We start from the raw sequence: 18,303 nt of genomic DNA, 5'->3' as shown, positions 1-18,303 counted from the left end.
TTTGTTGCCAGAAAAAAAAGGGGGAAAAACTCTATTATTATATTTTGGTACTGGTAAAGGAGGTCCAATGATGTAGATCAGGGGTCCTCAAACTTTTTAAACAGGGGGCCAGTTCACTGTCCCTCAGACCGTTGGAGGGCCGGACTATAGTTAAAAAAATTATAAACAAATTCCTATGCACACTGCATATATCTTATTTTGAAGTGAAGAAACAAAACGGGGAAAATACAATATTTAAAATGAAGAACAAGTAAAGTTAAATCAACAAACTTGCCAGTATTTCAATGGGAACTATGGGCCTGCTTTTGGCTAATGAGATGGTCAATGTCCGGTTCCATATTTGTCACTGCTAGTCGTAACAAGTGATGCAAGTGTGCATCCGTTAGTCTAGATCTGGTTGGAGATTTCAAATGTTTCATTCTGGAAAAAGTCTGTTCACAGACTTGTGCTGCCAAAGATGGTTGCCATTTTGAGTGCATGGTTCCTGAGATGAGGATATGTCTCAGAGGGGAGAGATGCATAGAAATTATGAAGGCTGCTTGACTTGAATGCGTCTTTCAGAGAGTCACAATTCTGCAGTTCAGCCAGTTCCATTTGGTAAATTGTATCCACATTTTCAATGTCAATAGACAATGGGTTACGGAAAAGCTGTATGTCCTGTTCATGGAGATGAAGCTCTTTAAATCTAAATTGGAACTCCTTTTGCAATTTTTCCAGTGAATCCACACATGTTTTGTTTGGGAATGCAACCAATGGTTTTTCCGCTAACAGATTTTGAGTTGTGGGGAGATGGCAGAAGTTTTCCTCCTTCACTTGTTTGATGAGGAGGCCTAATTTTACTTCAAATGCTTTGACATGTGATTGCATTTCACAGATGAGCTTCCCCTTTTCTTGAAGTTGCACATTGAAACTGTTGAGTAGCTCTGTTCATCTGTCAGAAAGGCAAGGTGCCATTTCCATTCTGCATCATTGAGCTCTGGTACTTCTTTGTTTTTTGAAAGCAGAAAAGCTGTAATCTGTGGAAGTAAGTCATAGAAACGTTTCAAAACTCTCCCTCGACTCAGCCAACGGACTTCTGTGTAGTACAGAACATTTTCATAGTCAACATTTAGCTCAGACAGAAATTCCTGAAATTGTCTGTGGTTTAGTGCATGAGCTCTAATGAAGTTAACACAAGATACCACAATTTTCATAACAGAGTCCCACTTCAGTGATTTACTACACAGCACTTGTTGGTGGATGAGGCAGTGTATGGCTATTGGATGAGAATGGTTATGTTTGTCCATCTCTTGGTTAATGCGAGCAATTACTCCTTTCTTAGACCCCACCATGCTAGGAGCACCATCAGTTGTCACACTGGCTAGTCTAGCCCAGTTCAGCTCCAAACCATTCACAGTTTGGCAAACCTTTTCATAGATATCCTCTCCTGTAGTTGTTCCTTTGATGCTTTGCAGTGCAGCAAGCTCTTCTGTGACTTCGAAATAGTCATTCGTCCCACGAATAAAAATTAAAAGTTGTGCAGAATCACGAACATCATTGCTTTCGTCGAGTGCCAAGGAAAAATAGGAAAGTTTTTTTGTGGAGTTTTGCAAATGCTGATGCAAATTGTCTCCCATTTCTTCAATCCTCCGTGTAATTGTAGGTCCTGAAAGACTCACTGTACTAAATAAATCGGCCTTCTCTGGACACATCTCTTTGGCAACAGAAAGAAGGCATTCTTTAACAAATTCTCCCTCCACGAATGGTCTGCCAGTGCACGCTATTAGCTTGGCAACTTGAAAACTTGCTCGCAGTAATGAAATATTTAGCTGCTTCTGCTTCACAAAAGTATTTTGCTGAGTTGTTAATGTATTTTTCAGTTTTAATATTTTATCTTTTCTCACTTCTCCGACCAAACAATCATATTTATCTTTATGTTGAGTTTCATAGTGTCGATGTAAATTGTATTCTTTGAACACAGACACTATATTGTGGCATATCAGACACACAGCTCTTTCCTTGTACTGCATGAAAAAGTAATCATAAGTCCACTGTTCTTTGAATATTCTACACTCCGAGTCAATGTTTCTCTTTCTTGACATCATTGTTTCCTAGGGAGTCAAAATTGCTATTAGTAAAATACCAATATATATACAGCGCTACAAAAACAATATACCAGCAATAACTTTGCCCACACAGAGACATACAGACTGCACTGCCCATCAATGCAGTCTGATTGGGGGAACTCCGCTTTTACCCCAGGCTCACACTGGTACGGGTGCCATTAAAAAGTTAATTACACCTGCAGTTTTGTTCACAGATCGCAGTGCGGTGGGCACAATGAGTGCCCTCCGCCGCAGCTCAATCAGTGCCCACCGCTGCAGCTCAATCAGTGCTCACCAGCGCAGCCCAATCATTGCTCACCAGCGCAGCCCAATAAGTGCTCACCAGCGCAGCCCAATCAATGCTCACCAGCGCAGCCCAATCAGTGCTCACCAGCGCAGCCCAATGAGTGCTCACCAGCGCAGCCCAATGAGTGCTCACCAGCGCAGCCCAATGAGTGCTCACCAGCGCAGCCCAATCAATGCTCACCAGCGCAGCCCAATGAGTGCTCACCAGCGCAGCCCAATGAGTGCTCACCAGCGCAGCCCAATCAGTGCTCACCAGCGCAGCCCAATAAGTGCTCACCAGCGCAGCCCAATCAATGCTCACCAGCGCAGCCCAATCAGTGCTCACCAGCGCAGCCCAATGAGTGCTCACCAGCGCAGCCCAATGAGTGCTCACCAGCGCAGCCCAATGAGTGCTCACCAGCGCAGCCCAATGAGTGCTCACCAGCGCAGCCCAATTAGTGCTCACAAGCGCAGCCTAATTAGTGACCATGGGCCGGATAAATGTCCTCAGCGGGCCGCATGTGGCCCGCGGGCCGTAGTTTGAGGACCCCTGATGTAGATGCTCAACCCGAGCCCTCATTACTTTGATATTGCATTGTCTTTGAGCTGTACGCCTATTGGCGTCCTCTGGTCGAGCACCAATTGAGTCGAGGCTCAAAAGAAAGCCGTCCCTTGGTGTGGACCAATCAGTTTCAAGGACAATGCATATATTATCATAGTGTGTTTTTTGTTTGCATTTGACTGCAAGTATTGTGGTTAATGCAGACGTGAATCCTTGGAAAAAGGTTTCAGTTTTGTTGCCAGAAAAAAAGGGGAAAACCCCTATTATTATGAAGGAAAGTTATGTTCGCAGTTTCCTCCCGTTCATCATGGGGTAGGCCTCTATTGTACTGTTCAGTGCTGCGTTGAGGAAGTGTTGTCTGTGACTAATAAACAAATCACTCTGCAGCACTTTCAAGGTGTTTCGTAAAACCAAAGTGCTCCTTGTCATGAGCCAAGACGATGTCGCACACCTCGGTGGCCATTCCTCGGTAGGTCTCCAAGTCAGGCCGCCTCTGCTGTGAGGAGGCCGTTTGGAGAGATGCTGCACGGCTTGCGCATATACCGGGTACAGAGCCGCGCACTTTCTGAATGTTGTCCATGAAGGTTTTGATTGCTCACTGGACAAACAATGCATCAATGTTTATCTTCTGTAGTTGATTAAACAGAATGTCGACATGTGGCATCAAGGTGTGAAACAACTTAAAAAAAGTGAAATTCCCAATCCTCCAAAAGTCGCAAGAACTCCCCAGCCTCATGCTCCATGGTTGGATAAAACTCGTTGCTATGCTTTATTCTTTGAAAACATTGAATGAGATCATTCTTATGCTCGTATACTGTGTTTACAGCTTGCGAGTCTGAGATGCCCTCGGTAGTTTGAGCACCACCACTTCATCTAGAACATTAGTCCTCTTGGGGGATTGGGGAAAATAAATTCGCATCCGTGGAATGTGTCCCGCGCGCGGGCTGTTGCATTATCGGATTCAATCAGTGTGCATAACAGTGGATGTACCGTATTTTCCCGCATATAGCCCGCATACGCATATAACCCGCAGATGCATATAACCCGCAGACGCATATACCCCGCAAAAATAGCGTTTTGTGTAAAATTAATTTCAGATAGCCCGCACCTCCATATACGCCGCATGCATTCATATCTTTAACGTCGTTACCGCAGCTTAATTTCATCATATTAATACAAAGTTTACATTTGTAATACATATCACTATCAATTGTTAACATTAAAATCATAACGTGCACAAAGAAAACAAACTAACCGGAAACGAGTGAACTTAAAAAACAGTAAATAAGTAACAAAAGTAAATATCCAATAAGTAACACATAACTGGTAGATAAGCGTACTGTTAGGCTTACCAGCATTCGACCACATCATGACCGGTAGTTACCCCTGTACAGTTTTAGCACTGGTAGATTGCGCACTGCGCAGACAATAGCGGCACTACGGTAACGCCATTGCCTCCTGGCAACAAAGCCAATGGAAGTTTGAAACAAAGCTCATGGTCGCGACTGTATAGTGCTCAGACAATAGCAGCGACCTAAGGGACTCAGCAATTATGATTCCGCGTCTGTTCGACGCTTGTTAAGGCCCTTCCCATTGTGCAATCCATAGCCTCAGCTGAAACTTTCGCACCCCCCTGCAGCCACTGAAAGTATTAAACAAAGTGCGCCCACTTCAAACATTGTCGTTTCATTGTACAAACAATTCGAATAATTTAAAACGTGTGCAATTTTAGTGTTAGTGGTTTATTTAGCAGAGCTTTAGTCAAAGGTAAGTGTTGCATAGTGTATAGCCCTACCATGAAAATATTTTGCGAGTTATGACATATCACACGTGTAAAATGTTTTTTGGATAGCCCGCACCTCCATAATCCCCGCAGGGTCTTGTTTTGTTTGTAATAAGTAATATTTAAAAATGCTTTTTTAAAAACACGCTTTAATGAAATGTACCGTACGAGTAATGGCAGAACTCCACGACTCCAGGAAGTGGCCCCGAGGCTTGCCATAACGTAAGGGACCGTGGTGATTTACAGCTAACGTCAGTTGAGCGTGGACAATTAGACCCCAGGCGAAACATACCATATAAAAAATAATGTTTAATTTTTTTTTAATGATAGAATATAGTATTATCATCAGTATGACATAAGCTTCCCAAGTTTTCAGTCGATACCACATTGGGAAGTGGGTTAAAATTGAGTTACAAGATTTGAGGATACGACAACAACAACAGAGTGAGTTAATAGAAAGCGTGTAAAAAGTGGTATATCCCGCGGGTTATATGCGGGAAAATACGGTAGATGTGATGACATCACTTGTGAGCTCTTCTTGCACGAAGTGGGGGGGATTAATTAATGCGTATGAATGAAGATGGGTATCCATTGCCGGTTGGTTACATTTTTATTATCGTCCAAACAAAAAAACACGGGCTCAATTTGGTTTTTCGTAGATCCTTTTAGTTTTCGTAGACACTGTGGCCTATTGAATAACATGGCCCTGGCGCATATCCCATTTACGTCAGTATCTCAAATAACAAAGTTATTCGACTTCATATTTTGGTCTACAGTATTCGTATTCGGACACTGTATTTTATCAGAGCATTGTGGTTGATGTGTTTGTCGCACTGAGCTCGAGTATCAGACTGCAAGTCCAGCCAGTGAGGTGCGGTTTTGAATCCTGATTAACATGAACCTCGGTGTTGTTTGAGCTCCACAGCTCAGTGGGGGCCTTATCTGATAACATGAACATAGTTTAGTTTGTGATGGCCAGGTTGCTTCTGAAAAAGAGCTACACAGCTCAATGGAGCCTAACCTGGTGAAATAAAATAGTTAATAGTTTTTATTCTTTGGGTCTTTCGGTAAAGTCACGTAGATAGGTTCAAAGAAAATAACAAAAGGCAACGTTTCGTTGTAGCTGTTTGTTATTTTATTTTTATTTTCTTTAAACCTATCTACGTGACTTTACCGAAAGACCCAAAGAATATGAATTCCTGCAGTCACGAAAGCTTTAAGTCAAGAGTTAATAGTTTATAAACTTTAGTTAGTGAAGGCCAGGTTTGCTTCTGAAAAAAGAGCAACCTGGTAACATAAATTATTGTTTTTGTTGCAAGCGATTTGTTTACCTTTGCTATACTTTGCACTCCGATTGTGTATCGTGTTTGTTGTAACGTTCTGACTGCCGTGCCCCCCCGTACTGGGACATCTGTAAGCAAAGAGCTTTATAGCTAATCGGATTACCTCCTGCAGTCTAAATGCAAGATTCTGATTTTGATAACTGATCCGAAAGCTATAAATGTGCCACGTCTAGGTCGACTCAGACGTAAACCAGTCACCGTCAGCACACACACAAGGGGCGCAGGGACAAAAACTACATGCGGTGAAGCTAGGGACCAGGCTTACACCCGCAGTTAACAATATAACGTTGGGCCAACGTTAGCCGAACGTTGAGCCGACGTTCCGCTAACGTTGGCCCAATGTTGGGCTAACGTTGAGCCCAACGTTCCGTTAACGTTAGCCCAACGTTGGGGTAACGTTGAGTCAACGTTTGAGTAACGTTGGCCCAATGTTCCGCTAACGTTGGCCCAATGTTGAGCCAGCGACTTCAACTCCAAGTGACACGACGATTGGCGCATCGAGCCGCCGTGCTGCTGTCGTTTGATCTATTGGACGCTCCGCCTCTCGGTGACCCCGCGGGGTCAACCCACGGCACCCCAAGCTCCGTCTCCTTCCGACCGACCTCCTCCTCCTCATCGCTCCGTCTCCTCCTGCAGGGAGGTTCCCCTGCTCGGAGATCCGCTCCCTGCCGCCGCCGCCGCCTCCTCCTGCACACGATTGAGTGGGTGGCCAGCACCACCTTCACCACCACCATCATCACCACATCCACAGCCACCTCCTCCACTACCTCCACCACCTTCACCACCATCACCACCTTCACCACATCCACCACCACCTCCAGCACCACCTTCACCACCACTACCACCTCCTCCACTACCTCCACCACCATCACCACCTTCACCATCACCACCATCACCACCTTCATCACCTTCACATCCACCACCACAACCACCACCACCACAACCATCACCACCTCTCGCTGTGGAACTCACGAGGCCGGGACCACCGCTTCTGCTGCTACTGCTCATCCTGCTCCTGGGGAGATGTTAACTACCTCGCTCGGTATGGAGGAGGTCGTGGGTTCGATCCTGACCCTAATGCCACGATTTTCCTGCTATGCAGGAGGGCATGGGTTCGATTCCGGACCCTGACGATGCCTGTTGTATATTTGGAGTTTGCATGTCTCTCTCTCCCTGTGGTGGCTGTGTGGATTTTTCACCACGCGTTTAGAGAGTGTTTTGACTGCGGTGAATTTCCACGTGATGATGATGATATCAGCCCACTTTGTTGGAGCTGCCATCATTACGTGTGTAGTGTGTTCAAAACTGACTCACACTGACACGTTGTAACAAATCACCTGCTTACACTTTATTCACCTATTCCTGCACCAGTTGTAGGCACTCCTATAACTATCTATATGGTCACTTATGTTTAACTTCTCCTCCTCGTATCTACTTTACACCTTACGTATCCTGCACTCGGCAGCTCTGCTCTCAGTAACTCCGCACACAGCGTCTCCGCACATAGCGTCTCCGCACTCACACAGCGTCTCCGCACTCAGCAGCTTCGCACACAGCAACTCTACAACTCCACCGCTGCCCTCACCTACGCTTCCTCAGACCCACTCACTGGCGACGTGTGAGATTTGAGGTTCGTTGACGGCTCGAGCGGCAGCGGCGAAATGTCTTCACTCTTGTCCCCAGCAACAACTCCCCGCTCTGCTCAGGCACACGCCCTTATATTCCCCTGCCAATTATCCGAGACCTCTCGTGTGTCTCTTTAAGCTCAGCCAGGCTGGTGCCTGTTTGCCTTTCAAACAACCCTTATCTCCCATCTCCCTAGCAACACCTCCGGCCTTGATGTGCACAACCGGTCGTCCCCGTCTGTACCTGCTTTGCCCCTTAACAACTGTCAGTTTGTCCGTGCAAACCTAACGTTTGCACACGTGCACCTGTTTGCCCTCAGTTGACCTTGGTTAACTGTGCGCACCACATATTTCACTCCTCTACACGTGTGATAGATAGCCAGCGTCGGTTCTGACTAAAGAGCCACGCAGCTCAGTGTGGGTGCCTTACACCCATTAAAATAAAAATAAAATGTTTTAGTATGGGCCTCGATGAGTGTGACTGTATTTGCCGTGACCATGAAGGAGCCTCCTGTGTGTGTTGACAGGCAAGGAGTAAGGATGTCTGCGGGGTGGGCGATCAAGCGGGAGGTTGACGAGCACCCAGGATGGAAGACGGCGCCCCTCGGAGGGGGCGCGTTGAGCCGTGAAGACGACGTCGCCGCCGGTGAGTCCGAGTTGGACTCCTGCTCGCTGTAAGAGATACGAAGACAAAGACCCCCCCCCACCGCTCCCCATATATCAGTGACAGACTGTTGGGGCGAGTGGTGTTCGTAGCGAGCAGCAGCGACTGTGAAGCGAGCAGCAGCGACTCCACCACCTCCCCCACCCCTACCACCACCTCCACCACCACCTCGACCGCCACCTCCACCACCACCTGTTCTACCACCTCCCCCACCACTACCACCACCTCCACCACCACTACCACCACGTCCACCACCTCGACCGCCACCACCGCCACTTCCACCACCATCTCCACCACCTCCACCACCACTAACTTCACCACCATCAACTCCACCACCACTAACTCCACCAAAGACAAAGATCCTCCGTGTAGCCTGTAACAGACTGTTGGGGTAAGTGCTGTTAATAGCGAGTAGTAGCACCTATGAAGGCCAGCACTGTGGCACATGAGGGGTTGGGTGGCCAACACCACGCCCGCCCGGCCGCCTTTGTTTCCCCTAGTGGTGATGTTTACCACACACACCACTGCACACCAGGTAACTAATTTGTGGCTGAGTCGACCTAGGGGACTGAGCCCAGGAAACGGTGGTTGGTGTTGGCCGTGAGCGGGAATTGAACTCGGGTCTCTGTCGAGGTTCGTAACACAGCAGCGCAACGCTAACCGCTGCGCTACCGCTCTTTGCTGCAGCAACAACAACTGCCACTAAGTGGCGATGACGTCATCGCGGCGCTTGTGCCAGTCATGGTGCAATTTTGAGGCCATCACGTGAAGTGGCAAAGGCTCCCTGCTGACAACAGGAGGTTGTCATGGGACAGACCCAGCAGGTTCCATGGGTTGACTGCTGTGCAAGGCTAGGTGCAGGAGGGGGAGATCACGGGACAGACCCAGCAGGTGCCATGGGTTGACTGCTGCGCCAGACTAGGTGTAGGAGGAGGAGGTCACAGGACAGACCCAGCGGGTGCCATGGGTTGACTGCCTGAGATGACTGTGCCGATGCACCCAGCTGCGTAACCTCCCTCACTGTGCAAACTCCCCGCCACAGACGACGGCGTGAGCGGCGTTATCCTGAGCCTGCCACTGCCGTGCTGCCCTCCCTTGAGACAGGAGCCGTGGTGGCCCCGTCTTTGCGACTCAAGCGAAGAGGAGGAGACTCAGGAGGGCCTGTCAGTGGGGCATTGCTGGAGGTGAAATTGGAGGGCAGCGACTCCCGTCACAGTAAGCGTCATCTCACCACTGACTGGCATGGTGGAGTCTGGAGACATCCTGAGTCTACAGTCGATCATCGATTATCTGCCACGCGATTACATCCGGCTGTTTCCAACATTATCCAGCTGGTCCCGGCCCAATCCGGCAAAACCGTTTCAAAGGCTTTAACCCAGTCTGGCGATTGGCACCACGTGCGTCTGACAAAGTAGCTACGCTTGATTTCAGTGTAAAATATTATATACGGTACATTATGCAGTAGAACCTCTCTTAACGTCAACCCCTGCTAACAACTTATCGCTTAACGACGGGCCTCCATAGAGCCCAATGTGTAGTGCATAGTAGTGTAGTGTATATTAGTGTAGTTTATAGTAGTCTAGTATATGGTAGTGTACTGTAGTGTAGTGTATAGTAGTCTAGTGTATAGTCGCATGTAGTAGTGTAGTGTATAGTAGTCTAGTGTGGAATAGTGTAGTGTATAGTAGTCTATAGTAGTCTAGTGTATAGTGTCATACCTATACATCTGAAAGTGCGGCGCGATGATGCGGCTAAAAGCCGGCACTTGTTGCTGCTGTGAGGATGAGTGGAGTTCACGTGGCGATGCGTAGCGCTCAAAGCGGGAATGCCTCTGTCTCAGGAGCCGACATTCGTATGAAAGAGGAGGAGGCGGAGGTTTTCGGCAGCGCAAAAGAACGACTTAAGCTCGTGGACGGTGAATACCGCCCCGGACCGAGGGACCTTCACGTCGTCGAGGCAGGCCTCCGTTTCCCCAGAGGAGTCCTCTGGAACCCCGCGGCCGACCGCGGTTCCGCCACCAGGCCCCAAGCGCCGTGGACGGGAGACGCTGCGGCTGTCGCGGCATCATCGTCGGGTTCAGCGGAGATCGAAGTGATCTTGGAAGACGACGACGGTGAGGAGCCGGGAGCGGGGGGTTACATGCGGAGACCCTACGCATCGTTCACAGCCAAGGGCGTCGTGCCCCGTTCATCGTTTGATGTCCCCCCCACCCCTCCTCCCCGTTTCACTCCCTCCCCACCCGCCCGCGTACCTCTGATTAACGTGGCTGGCTAATTATGGTTCTGAAAGAAGTTTAGTACATGCACTACACTGTACACGACATGTCTACACACTACACTACTATACAGTACACTATACAGTACATTATACTATACACTCCTACTCCTACTATATACTATACTACACTACTACCCTATACACTGCTACACTACTATATATTACACTATACAGTACATTATACTATACACTACACTACTACCCTATACACTATTACACACGACACTACTATACACTACACTACTACCCTATACGCTACACTACTACATATTACACTATACACTACACACTACTATACACTACACCAGCACCATACAGTGACATCCCTGATGTCACTACATCACCCCCACCTTCGTAGCATTCAGCTGTCCCGGCTGTCAACTCCCCCTTTTAAACGAACAGTTTATAGAAACACAAGAAACATAGTGTGTCTCAAAAATAACAGAACAGAAATAAATACCCCAACCCACCTGTACAAATATTACTCTATCTACAAATGTACAAACCAACAGGGAGAAGGGTGTAAACCAACGAACCCGTAACGATAACAACACCACATGAACAAGCAATATGAAAAACCATGTAAACCCTCGGGATCCCTCTTACCATCACACCTCCCACCTTCACCATGTAATGACGCTCGTGAGTTCAATGGCGGCCAGGATCAATCAATGACCGCCACGACACAGCGAGCGTGACAAGCAACTGACAGCATGGGAGCGTGTGTGCAAGGGAGTCACGAAAAACGAGTCTTTGAGCGAGTGCATGGTGCCGGGCCCCCAGGGGAGGTGGGCTCGCTCACCCTGGAGGTCCCGGGGGGAATGTGCAAATGTTCCACAGAACCCGGCTTGTCATGGAGAGCAGTAGGTCGGGTTGATGGATCCACCGCACTCAAAGCCCGCAAAGCCGGCATGTGCGATCACGCAAGGGACGTCAGTCGCGCAGCACCTGGGAGTGGAACAGAATCGCTTCGCCCGGGATCAACCGGCGCGGGCACACACCCCGGGCCGCCAGACACACTCAACACTCGGCCCCAGCGATGTGGAGATTAAACAAATTTGCGCGGCGCAATCACCGGATCCAGGCGAAAGAGATGATCTATATCCCGGGATCGTCGCAGCACCCACATTCCCCACGATGCCCCCTTCGGTGACGCATGAGCCAACACCGCACTCTCCTGGGTGACCGTGGTGTCCATCCAAGAATTAAGAACCTGATTAAAATGTTCCTGGTCGTCGGACACCAACGTATAAGCTACAATAGCATTCCCCGTAGCACCCAAAAATTAGCGGCTTCCTCACGTGGAGGGGAACAAACATCTGCACCGAAGCGTTGGCCGCACACAACCGGGTAGGGGAAGGCAAAAATGCCACACGACGTCCGGATGGCAGTTCCAAACAGCCGCGGTCAATGCAGATTTCCAATGGCATCCTACCAAGGAAATCAGTTCCAAGTAAACAAGGAACAGTCAGTGATGTGGAGACAAGAATGTGTCCCCATAATTTAACGTCAGCTATGCGCACCTCGGCCGTTATCCGACCGATGATGCCCAATGAGCCGCCATCAACGGTGAAACATGGCGCATCGACAGGGTCTAGACCCTGATACTTCGGGGGCAAAATATTGAAAATTAGTTCCGAAATGATAGTTGCCGACGCACCCGTGTCGACTAGCATCTTTATTTATACACCCTCAATGGACCCAAGCACGGTGGATAACCCGCGGACGCATTCACCACTCGATGGGCCAGCTCTGACCACTGATTCGGTTGGAGCTGACGAACTTCACGATTTAGCGTAGGACTACCCCGTACCGACGCGATCGAGCTGCGAACCAAAATGCCTAGATGGGTGAGGTGAGGCCAGGGGTCGAGTGTGGAATGCGTCGTGACGCCCCTCAGGGTGTAGATAAGCGTAGGATGGCGGTGATGTTGGAAGGCGCCGTCGTGGTACGTGGCAACCCAATGACACGTGCTCCTGCAGGCCACAATTGTAGCAGACAACACGGCCACCACCGGAACGAGACGACGACCTCGGCCGCCGCCGCTCGTCCGACCGCCGTGCGCCGTCGCCGCGCCGGTCGTCTCACCGCGAGTCGATACACATGCCAAAAGGGGCTCCATTCCATCAGGTGGCCCCGGCCCCGTGCGGGATATGGCACACGTGACCTGCGCCCTGTCCCGTTATAGAAGTAGCTGGGCTCGGATGTACTTGGCGACCTGGAGAGACGAGATGTCTTCATCTTCGGCTGGAAGAATGATGTGGAGGGTTTCCGCCAAGGCCAGCAATCTCTCGAGGACCAACACGTCGATGCCATCGTGGTGGCCTTCGCCAGCGCCAAAAGTGCGCTACGGAAGGCGAGGGCCGACTCGTCCACCCCCTTCTGTCGTGTGGCGAATTTGTGGCGCGCGTTCGCCGGAGGCTTGTAGATAGGTGCCAACCGGTTGAAAGCCTGTGTGAGGGTCGACCTCTCCGGCGGCGGGATGGCGAGAAATGGCGCAAGGGCGTCGTCATCGAGGGCGGCAGGTAGCGCCCGCAGCGCCTCCGTCTCTGTCCACCCCGCCAAGCCGGCGTTCGTGAGGAACTGCCGCTTGAAGGTCACCCAGTTCTCACTGGTAGCCGCGAACTCTCCAGCAAGGTGAGGTCGACGCCGGAGAGCTGGGATGTACCTCGGCGCTGATGGCGCATCTTTAATTTTGGCGGGCTGCGTGCTCCGCGCCGGCGACAAAATGGCAGCCGAATGCGCGGGCTGCTCACCGAGTTTCCCGTCCGCTGCGAAATGGCGGCGGAGTCGTCGTCCCCGAGCTGCCTCGCCGCTCCCTCCTTCACCGGCGAGACCCTGGGACAGAACTCCATGAGGAGCGAAGTCGCAGCATAGAGGAGCTCCGTGAGGCGATCGTGCGCTGACGGCGAAGCGTCGAGCACCCGAAAGGCACTCTGCTCCGCTGGCAGCGTCTCCCGCGCATCCTCCAAAACTGTAGGTGGCACGAGGTCCTTGTCCACCGACGTCCAGGTACGTGGTCTACGACGTGTAGACATAGTCTACAGCTAGCTATATAAACTAGCGTGTTGGCCACTTCTGACACCAGTTGAAGTGAGTCTAACTGAGTCGCAGACATTGTTCTTTGGATGCAACACTTTAATTATAACATCAACACCTAACTCAAAGGGGTAACTGCCCCTTCACCAGATACAGCCTAGGGTGGTGACCACCCCGCTAACTACACTATACCAGGGGTTACAGCTACGAAGGGTCGGGCCCTCTCACTCGGGTCCTTGACCACGTGTTGATGTCTTGCAGGACGTAGAGCTTCAGCTTGTGGATGTGGAGCTTCAGTTTGTAGGATGCAGCGACCCCAGTCCCTCTCAGGGACCCGCCTTATATCCCCCCACGGGTCGGGGCTGCTCTGCCCTCGGCCCTGCCCACCTTCTGGAGCCTTCTAGCTCCCTCTCGAGAGCTCTCCCCGGACACGTGATCACCCCCGAGCCCCTCCACCTGGGGCCCTCTCTGTGGACACTCCAGATCACGTGTCTGCGGGGTCAACCAGAGTGCCATGGCCCGGGGCAACCCTGCCCCTGGGCTGACACTCTCCTACTCCCCCCTGTGGGAGCCCGCACTACACGCTATGCGTGGTGGCCACGCTATCCCAGCGCACGCCAATCCCCGCTATGGCTGGTACTACACCCGCCTCCGCGGTGTACGCGATGACGGTGCATCGCGTGCCGTGGCCCTCTCGGGCCGGCACCATACAGTGACATCCCTGATGTCACTACACTACTATACAGTACATTATACTACACACCACACTACTACCCTATGCACTACTACAAAACTACACCACTAAACAGTACATTATACTATACACTACACTACAACCCTATAAACTACTGCACTACTTTACGCTCCACTTCTACACCACTATACGACATTGAAAACGAATTTCTTTAGACCTGCTTGTTGTTGATGTCGTTGTGTTTAGTTTGTTTTCCTTCCCCCGCACCTCCGATTTAGCACGGTTGGCTACGTACGGTTCGAAGAAGTTCAACACACACACATTACACACACAGCACACTCAAAGTACACACACACGAAGACAAAGATCTCCGTGTAGCCTTAACAGACTGTTCGGGCAATTGCTGTACCTATCAGGGCCGGCACTGGCACACAAGGGGGTGGTTGATGCGCACCACTTCCGGCCGCCTTTGTCTCCTCAGTGGCGATATTTACACATTGCACTAGGTGCTTATTTGAGGCTGAGTCGACCTAGCGGAGGCCCTGGAGTGGTTCAGATCATCATCACCAGTGTTAATCACCGTGAGCGAGAAACAAACTCAGGTCGCCGGGTTCCGTAGCGCAGTGCTAACCGCTACAATACCACTCCCCACACACACACGATACACACACAATACACACACACATGATACACACACAGTACACACACAACAACAAAAGCCATCCGCTACTAGGTGGCAGTGACATCACCACGGTGCATGTGCCAGCTCATATGCATTTTAAGGCCACGTGAAGTGTCGAACGCCCACTGGCAGGTCATGGAACAGACCCAGGTGCCATGGGTCGACTGACTGAGATGACTGGCCGGTGCACCACCTGTGCCCCCTACTGTGCCAACTTGATCTGTTCAGCTGCCCGGCGCTCCGCTCGTTGTTGTGAGCGTCACTCCTCTGCCCTCCATTGTTGCTGGAGCGCAACTGCCTCCAACTGCCCAGTAGTGTCCTTCATGAGCCTCCTCCATCCAGCGTGCATCCATGGTGTTGTGTGGATGTGCCAATGCCAGAACAGCGTGTTGGTAATTACAAGCCCATGGGCTGCACAGAAGTCTAGCAGCCTCCTACTGTTGTTATTGAGCTGATCAGTGGCAGCATTATGACCAACTCGGGCATTAAAGTCGCCCAACAGAGGATGACTCTATCCCGAGGTCCACTTTAGCTAGCACCTGTGACAGGAGGTCATAGAAGGCATTTGACGCATCGCCCTTGCCTGCATCCCTCCAATGATATACATCTTCGGTGGGGGTATACATAACCACCACCACCACTCTTCGCCTCTGGTTGATGGGAAGGCGAGCCCACAGTAGCCAGGAGCTTACAGCTTCCTACATCTCACCGCCACGCTCCCACACTCCCACGCTCCTTCATTATTTTGTTCAGAAGAAGAGCCACGCCCCAAGTAGATGACTGTCCACCCCTCATGGATACTGAAGCCAGAGCCAGTCCACAGGACCTCCTCCACAGTGAGCGTTCGAACATTGTACGTGGCCACTCGCAGTGGCATTTTGCTATTTCTGGAGGAACCCCGAGGGTGCGGAATCAGTCTCCTGGCTCCGCCAAATGGGTTTGGCCAGGATACGTCATAGTCGCCTGTCTCTCCGGGGTCTCCGGCACAAGTTTAGTTAGACTTTTAATATCTGTTTTTTGTGGTACACACACACACAGTACAAATTTAATCGTCCCTTCCGCTGTTCTCTCACGCAGTCTCACCCGCCCGTAGGCACCACACCGGGAGGCGTACCGGTAGCGAGGGGCCGCAACACCGATGCCCGGTGTGTGGCAAGTGCTACCGGCATGCCTCGAAGCTCAGGAGTCACGCGAGAGTCCACACGGGTGAGAAGCCACTCGCCTGTCACGTGTGCGGCAAGGCCTTCGCGTGGCCTTCGGGACTCCGCTACCACCTGGTGCTGCACCAGGGAGGGCGCGTCCTTGCGTGCCCCGTGTGTGGGACCAGCTTCGTACGCTCGTCGGACCTCTACGCGCACGTGAGCAGTCACCACGCTCCGCTGCCGCAGCAGAAGCAGCAACAGGAGCAGCAGCAGCAGAAGCAGCAGCAGCCAAGATAACCTCGTTTCAACTTGATGATGCCCTATTCTTTTTTTTAAGAGCCGCTCGGGTTTGTTGCTGTGTTTTGTTGATGTTGTGTGCAGGTTCCTCGGATTGGTGTGGTTGGCTACGTACAGTGTGAAATAAGTTCAATGTACATACAGTGAGGGAAAAAAGTATTTGATCCCCTGCTGATTTTGTACATTTGCCCACTGACAAATAAATGATCAGTCTATAATTTTAATGGTAGGTTTATTTGAACAGTGAGAGACAGAATAACAACAACAAAATCTAGAAAAACGCATGTCAAAAATGTTATAAATTGATTGGCATTTTAATGAGGGAAATAAGTATTTGACCCCCTCTCAATCAGAAAGATTTCTGGCTCCCAGGTGTTTTTTATACAGGTAACGAGCCGAGATTAGGAGCACACTCTTAAAGGGAGTGCTCCTAATCTCAGCTTGTTACCTGTATAAAAGACACGTTCACAGAAGCAATCAATCAATCAGATTCCAAACTCTCCACCATGGCCAAGACCAAAGAGCTCTCCAAGGATATCAGGGACAAGATTGTAGACCTACACAAGGCTGGAATGGGCTACAAGACCATCGCCAAGCAGCTTGGTGAGAAGGTGACAACAGTTGGTGTGATTATTCGCAAATGGAAGAAACACAAAAGAACTGTCAATCTCCCTCGGCCTAGGGTTCCATGCAATATCTCACCTCGTGGAGTTGCAATGATCATGAGAACGGTGAGGAATCAGCCCAGAACTACACGGGAGGATCTTGTCAATGATCTCAAGGCAGCTGGGACCATAGTCACCAAGAAAACAGTTGGTAACACACTACACCGTGAAGGACTGAAATCCTGCAGTGCCCGCAAGGTCCCCCTGCTCAATAAAGCACATAAACATGCCCGTCTGAAGTTTTCCAATGAACATCTGAATTATTCAGTGTTGTGGTCAGATGAGACCAAAATGTAGCTCTTTGGCATCAACTCAACTCGCCGTGTTTGGAGGAGGAGGAATGCTGCCTGTGACCCCAAGAACACCATCCCCACTGTCAAACATGGAGGTGGAAACATTATGCTTTGGGGGTGTTTTTCTGCTAAGGGGACAGGACAATTTCACCGCATCAAAGGGACGATGGACGGGGCCATGTACCGTCAAATCTTGGGTGAGAACCTCCTTCTCTCAGCCAGGGCATTGAAAATAGGTCGTGGATGGGTATTCCAGCATGACAATGACCCAAAACACACGGCCAATGCAACAAAGGAGTGGCTCAAGAAGAAGCACATTAAGGTCCTGGAGTGGCCTATCCAATCTCCAGACCTTAATCCCAAAAGAAAATCTGTGGAGGGAGCTGAAGGTTCGAGTAGCCAAACGTCAGGCTCTAAACCTTAATGACTTGGAGAAGATCTGCAAAGAGGAGTGGGACAAAATCCCTTCTGAGATTTGTGCAAACCTGGTGGCCAACTACAAGAAACGTCTGACCTCTGTGATTGCCAACAAGGGTTTTGCGACCAAGTACTAAGTCATGTTTTGTAGAGGGGTCAAATACTTATTTCCCTCATTAAAATGCCAATAAATGTATAAAAAAATTGACATGCGTTTTTCTGGAATTTGTTGTTATTTTGTCTCTCACTGTTCAAATAAACCTACCATTAAAATTATAGACTGATCATTTCTTTGTCAGTGGGCAAACGTACAAAATCAGCAGGGGATCAAATACTTTTTTCCCTCACTGTACATACTACTATGCACTACACTCTATACAGTACACTATATACTACCCTATACATTACTATACACTACACCACTATACTACATTTAAAATTGTCATGGGGC

General features: G+C 49.9%; 1 protein-coding gene across 4 annotated transcripts; it reads left to right on the top strand.

Moving 5' to 3' along the window:
- Positions 1-6,387: 6,387 nt before the first annotated feature.
- On the top strand, positions 6,388-18,060 carry LOC144737675 (uncharacterized). 4 transcript variants are annotated; one of them, XM_078620493.1, is made up of 5 exons: positions 6,405-6,758; positions 8,210-8,356; positions 9,389-9,561; positions 10,187-10,459; positions 16,116-18,060. In XM_078620493.1, the coding sequence occupies exons 1-5, from the start codon at positions 6,508-6,510 to the stop codon at positions 16,475-16,477; spliced, it is 1,206 nt and encodes a 401-aa protein (XP_078476619.1). In that variant the 5' UTR covers positions 6,405-6,507; the 3' UTR covers positions 16,478-18,060. The 4 variants fall into 4 exon arrangements, with proteins under 4 accessions (XP_078476621.1, XP_078476619.1, XP_078476620.1 ...); XM_078620494.1 differs by having other exon boundaries at positions 6,412-6,758; positions 8,210-8,328; positions 9,451-9,561; XM_078620496.1 differs by lacking the exon at positions 6,405-6,758 and adding an exon at positions 6,773-7,099.
- Positions 18,061-18,303: the final 243 nt, after the last annotated feature.

This window comes from Lampetra planeri, chromosome 72 (genome assembly GCF_965212315.1).
Source record: "Lampetra planeri chromosome 72, kcLamPlan1.2.h2, whole genome shotgun sequence".
Classification (NCBI taxonomy): domain Eukaryota; kingdom Metazoa; phylum Chordata; class Hyperoartia; order Petromyzontiformes; family Petromyzontidae; genus Lampetra; species Lampetra planeri.
This window is presented reverse-complemented; position numbering and strand designations above follow the sequence as displayed.